Below are 6000 nucleotides of genomic sequence, written 5' to 3'. Positions count from 1 at the left end.
GCCCATACAGTATATTGTTCTTGCACATGGTCACTCTTCTGTCTGCATGGGCTCCTCATTGTGAGGTTGTATTATTGCCCTACTATTTACCGTATTTCCATGGGGGACTGTATGAAGGAATTTTGAAAGTTCTGGTTGGGTGTCTGGGGATCAGGCATATTTATATCTATGTTTCTATATACTTTGCGTTCTTACGTCTACTGTTTATTATCTATTTTTTTTAAATCTCAGTAAAGACTGATTACTCATAAATTGGCTGAGCAAATGTGAGAAAATTATGCAGACAACTTTCCTTTGGCTGTATTTAAATGTCAGGCCATTTGTAGGATGGGTGGAAGAATTACTCTATCTATAACCCACTTCAGTTCTCTAAATATGTTTTATCTTGTCTCACTCTTTCCATTCACTTGGCATGTTTGAGGCCCTCCAAATAATACAGCATGTTGCCACCCATCGTGGTAAATTCTGTGTGTACTATAGTCAGTATTTAAAAAATTCTAGCATATGCCCAGTATAGGACAATAATGTAAATAGCAGAAATATTAAGTAGGACAGATGGCAAGAAATAAAACAGAAAGATTGACAAACTAAGACATAAAGCACAATAAGCCAAAATGTTAAAAAAAAGATTGAAACCCAGGAAATGCCTTATTTAGAAAATGTATAGACTAGGTAGGAGGGGGCAGGTGGAGGAAGTGAATGTGCCAACCGGGTATAGAATAGGTAGGAGTGGGCACGTAGAAGGGGTGCCGATTCCAACCAGGTATAGAATACGTAGGAGGGGCAGATGGATGTAATGCCTGTGCCAACTGGCCATAGAATAGATAGGAGGAGGCAGATGGAGAAAGTTTCGGTGCCAAGCGGACTGTATGGATACCTATTGGGATGATGCCATTTAGATTCTGACATTTTCAGATTGCAGTGACACATATAAACAGTTTTATTAGAAGAGTAAAATGTAATCCATCATACAGTTTCCTTGTATGCTATCCTATGTCTATGCCACTCTCGTATGAATAATGTGGGTAACTCTCCTGCAATGCCATCCTCTGTATACAGTGTGCTACCTCTTTAACCATCCATGTTTTTTGAGTCCTGTCTCTGCTACAGTCTCATCTTCTGTATTACTTGTCTGCCTCCTGATCTCATCCTCCCATCATCCCTCTATTCCTGAGTCTATCTCTTCCACAAATCTTGCACCTCTCCAGCCTTCCCTACATCCGTCATTTCCCAGCCTGTCTTCTCCATTCTGTACTATCCCCTCCCTGTGTCTGCCAGTGCACTCCTCCTCCTTGTTCTATCATTCACCCTATCTCTCCCTTTCCTCCCCTCCCCAGTTCTGCTCTCTTCTGCCTGCCTCTCACATACACACAGTCCTGGAACTGCTGGAGGGATGAGTGCAGGGTAACAAGAGGAAATCTGAGTGTGCAGGGGGGGTCACACCAATGGTCCAGCAGAGCAGAATGGCCAGGACCCCTTCCAGCTCAACACAGGAGATCCAGATGGATGTGTTAGAGGGGCACAGTCTGCAGGTGAGAAGACTACAGCTTCATCTACACCCATTCCTGTACCATCACTAATGCACAATTTCATTGCACATTTCTGGCTTTTCTCTCCGTCACATAATATATACATATATTAGGATGCATAATGTGAATATCTCTTGGCGATACATTGTATCAGGAGTATCAACATCCAGAATGTATACAAGTACAGACAGAATGGTAATTTATAGAAGAGTTAGACATCCATGGAAAGAAATCTAAAGGGAGGTGGAGGGTTAGCGTGATTAGAAACTGCTACATAGGAATAGAAAAAGGAAGAGAATGGATGAAATGTGAACATGGAGAAACAGCTGGCATTGAGCAGGTAAACATAGGATGCATGGGGGATGGGAAGTGGAAGTGAGAGGGGGGATGAGTGCATTGCTGTAGCACTGAGAGGGTTAAGGAAGAAATGTTTGACTGATTAATTTCCAAAAAGATAGTAACGTTGACATATGCTTTGCTGTATATATACAGTACCAAATATTTGTGTTTTAAAAAAAAACAACAATATTATGTATAATGCACCGAATGAAAATACATGTAAGAAGTTATCAATCCCATTTATGTAATATTAGTATATGGGAAGCACTGGTATATATTAAAGGAGACAGTAAGTGGGCGTCCTGTGGTGGGTTGAGTAAAAGTAATATTTGCCATTCCTCAAAAGTGGATACATTGCAATATGCACTGGTTAAATGTACAGTTTACTGTAGCATTAAGACAGTGTTCCTGGCCCTGCTATTTGGGGAGCCATGTACTCTCCCATATATTGGAGTCCCATTATTGATAAAGTGAATATGGGCCTCCTGGTTTTGGGTCCCGAGCTTCTACAATACAATGGCAGTGGTGACAGGGTGGTACTAAGCTTACTTGGCTTGGATGGCATTAACGGCTAATATGTCACATGGAGGCTGGAGTAGTTCTACCAGGGACAATATTACTGGAGGTACAGTATCATTAGTATAAAAGGGATTTCTGAATAGCACAACCATTCTTATGTTGCTGCAGCATTTATTTTTATTCTTCTTGGCAGGCAAAATATAAGAGAAAAAGTCGATTTAAGCGTTCAGATGGCAGCACCAGCTCAGACACCACCTCTAACAGCTTTGTGCGGCAGGTAAGTCATGCTTATCCATGCTTTACACTATGGCCTGGTGTGTGCGGCAACACAAACGCAGGCCTCGCTAGGCCCTGGTCCTGGGTTACCATAGCAACCAGCACCAGGGAAGAGATGCTCCTACGTCAGGAGATGGAAATGACAAACACTAATTAACTGACTGGAAGAGAGGGAGAGGGGAGATGCTGTAGAATAGTACAAGGAGAGGGAGGTGGATGGAAGAAACAAAGAGACATACATATACAGAGAGGGAATCTGGAAAATGGCAGCTCGTGGAACGGCACGGGCAGAGAAAGCATGATAGCAGGGAGGGAGGCACTTCACATGGGCCGCTATGGAAATTATGGCTTGGCCTAGTTCAGAAGGAACACTTAAAGAAAGGACGGAAATAAGATGATTGCATTCACAATGGTTTATTGTATCTGCTGCATTATGGGAAAATTAATGACTAGCCTTCTGCCATACTATGCAGAGTTACACATGTATGTATGGAACGTCTTATGGGTAGGAGGACAACCGCTACATTTTACACTGGGATACATATGGCAGTCAGGATGTTTATAGCTCGCGCTGTAAACTCTCTAATTCATCTCAGCAGCTGATTGTAAGCACGTAGAGTGATACACTGAGTGGAAATGACAATTAAAGATCCCCTGCTATTCTGTCATCATCTGCTCCTCCTCTGTCTTCATTTGCTCCTCCTCTGTCACCATCTGCTCCCCCTCTGTCTTCATTTGCTCCTCTGTCCTGTCATCATCTGCTCCTCCTCTGTCATGTTTGCCTGTTTTTAGTAAATACTTTACACACACATTTTAAAGTTAGACTTCTGCGTTGTGCCTTTCCTCTGTAAATCCTACAGGAAATGTATGAATAAACTTACAGCTGGATGTTATCGTTCTTGTTGTCAGTAAGGTGTGGCTCTGAATTTCAGCCCTGTATTATTGTGCTGAACCGAGTACGGACAACCTATTCACAAGTAAAACGATAACACCCATTTGTCAACCATTTCATACCTTTCAGAGAGGACTAACCGAGATGGCACAAGGCAGAGCCATAAGAAAAGATTCCCCAGAATTATTTATTAGGGCACAAAGTATTTAAATAATTTAATAAAACAGACATGGCCTTATATACTCTAGAATATAATGTGTGAGTATCTCTTCATATATGTATATATATAGATATATATATATATATATAGTATATACTGTATGTACACGGTACAATGTCAGCTCTCAAGACGTGAGATAGTCAAAAAACTGTGGTCTTTATTCACCCATGTATGTGCAACATTTCGGCTCTTCAAACTACGAGTCTTCCTCAAGCACAGAGAATTTTTTTTTGCCATTTGTATATAGAGGATACCGGATCGGTACCCTGACGACCCTTGCACCCGTTTGCTTTGTTAGTTTTGTATAGTTCTGCTTTATATTGTTGAGTGTATATATATATATATGTACATATAGTTGAATATTAGTTATCTTATAAGTTCCTTTGCTGTGCCTTATGATAAGGCCTTCACAGGGCATTTGGGGTGATTTTGAGTGAAACTATACTTCACGTTATCTGTACTTTCAGCTTGTTTAATTACTGTGCATGTAAATTGCAATTATTGGATCGCAGTCTGATAGCATGTTAGCAATGTCACTCGTACCCCTAGTGAATGTGAAATTTTCCATGTACCGTATTTTACATTGATTCAGCCATTATTGTCTAACCCTGCACCTGCTCCACTGTTCCTCTTAACAGAAGAGGCACTCGGATCAATGATTCCAATTTTTGATCAATACTCCCGGTGGTGCACACACTGTGGCCCTTCTGGAGAGATATATGAAGGCCCTGCCCTTATAGACAATTGCATGAATCATGTGAACCTCCCATTAGGATTAAGCTTGCTTCAAATCTAATTGTGGTCAGACAGCTGTAGCGACTTCCTTCCTCAGCCTGTTGTAGTGGATGAGTCAGTTTACCGGATTTTTCTGGGGATAATATAGGCTTTCTCTGTGTTTCATAAAGATGGAGAAAATATGCTTGGGAATGTGTTAATATATTTTCAGAAAGATATACAGTACATCCATCCAATACATCTGACACTGTGCTGACGTAAAGACAAGAGCATGATTCCATCAGGATGGGCTGAGTAAATTCTGATTGCTTCTTTGATGTTCGACACATCCCTTGGTTTGTAACAATGCTAAAGGGATATTCCCATGTGGGGTGAAGGAAGAAGGGACGGTTTGTGTACTGTAGACGGATATTGGCAATGACAGAAGGGAAACAGCTGGGGAAGATGGAAAAGGAGTGCAGTACCTAGATTTGACCACAAGATGGCAGGGGGGAGCGTGAGAACAGGACTTGTCAGCAGCTTAGGGCTACAAAACCGCTTAGTCATGGGGGGCGGGGAGACAGGAACCCAGGAGGGAAATTCCCGAGGAGGGGGATAAATAGGACAGGACAGGGTTCCAGTCCTGGAAGAAGCTTAGGAGGAGAAGAGACAGTGAAGGAGAACAAACAGCAGTGGGGAGCTCGACCAGGGGACTGAGGAGAAAAGAAGTCAGGGGGGTGGCCCCGACATGAAGAACCGCAGGACAGGAGAGGCCCCGGGGGTACCGATTGGACGACAATCTCGGACTGGTGAAGCGCTGGCGGTAGATAGGCCTAGGGCAGCCCCAGCGAAAGATCCGCTAGGAACGTCACTACAACTGAAGGAAGGTGAAGGTACCCGGGCCTGAATACGGAGAGCTGTAAAGGTGCTGCGGTGTATTGCTACGGTCGTCAGGAGGACGGACAATAAACTCGGACCTGCTGTACTCGAAAATCTGCCTCTGTATCGTCTCTGTGTCGTCTGTGCGCGGTAAGCAGTGGACCACCCCCCAATCCGGGCCATTACCACACCCATTTTGATAAATTTATGGCATATCAATCAAGTATACCATAAGATTATGATCGGTGGAAATCTGGTTGCAGCTCTTGGAGGCCTAGCAATATGCCTTTACTTGTAATGATTGGAAAGCCACATTGAGGCTATGTACCCACGTATGCAGAAAATTCCTGACTGAAAACCGGACTCCTTCCCAGAAAACACGCGTTCTTTTCCACGCGGTTTCCCGCGCGTTTTTTTCTCTGCAATTTTGGCGTGTTTTTTATGCGTTTTTTTTCTGGAGAGTCCCCAATCTCATAGTAAATAGTTAGAAATGCGGATTTTTCAGCGAAATTAATGAGCATGCTGCATTTATTACCGCGATGCTTTTTTTCGCGGTAAAAAACGCATCAATATGCACAAATAGTGCAGAATTCATTAAAATGAATGGGGTGCTTCTTGTAAGCGGTTTTTAA

General features: G+C 42.7%; 1 protein-coding gene across 2 annotated transcripts in view; it reads left to right on the top strand.

Moving 5' to 3' along the window:
• The first annotated feature begins 1153 nt into the window (after window positions 1-1153).
• Window positions 1154-6000, top strand: part of CACNB1 (calcium voltage-gated channel auxiliary subunit beta 1) — a 111803-nt gene continuing 106956 nt past the window's right edge. The window contains exons 1-2 of one of the 2 annotated variants that reach the window (XM_073572542.1): window positions 1154-1532; window positions 2581-2664. In XM_073572542.1, the coding sequence (XP_073428643.1) occupies window positions 1446-1532; window positions 2581-2664 (171 nt within the window). In that variant the 5' untranslated portion in view covers window positions 1154-1445. The remainder of the gene's footprint in view (window positions 1533-2580; window positions 2665-6000) is intronic. The other variant, XM_073572541.1, reaches the window with a different exon arrangement.

The sequence above is a fragment of the Dendrobates tinctorius genome, unplaced genomic scaffold (assembly GCF_039654945.1).
Source record: "Dendrobates tinctorius isolate UK_male_01 unplaced genomic scaffold, ASM3965494v1 ptg000032l, whole genome shotgun sequence".
In the NCBI taxonomy this organism is placed as follows: Eukaryota; Metazoa; Chordata; class Amphibia; order Anura; family Dendrobatidae; genus Dendrobates; species Dendrobates tinctorius.
This window is presented reverse-complemented; position numbering and strand designations above follow the sequence as displayed.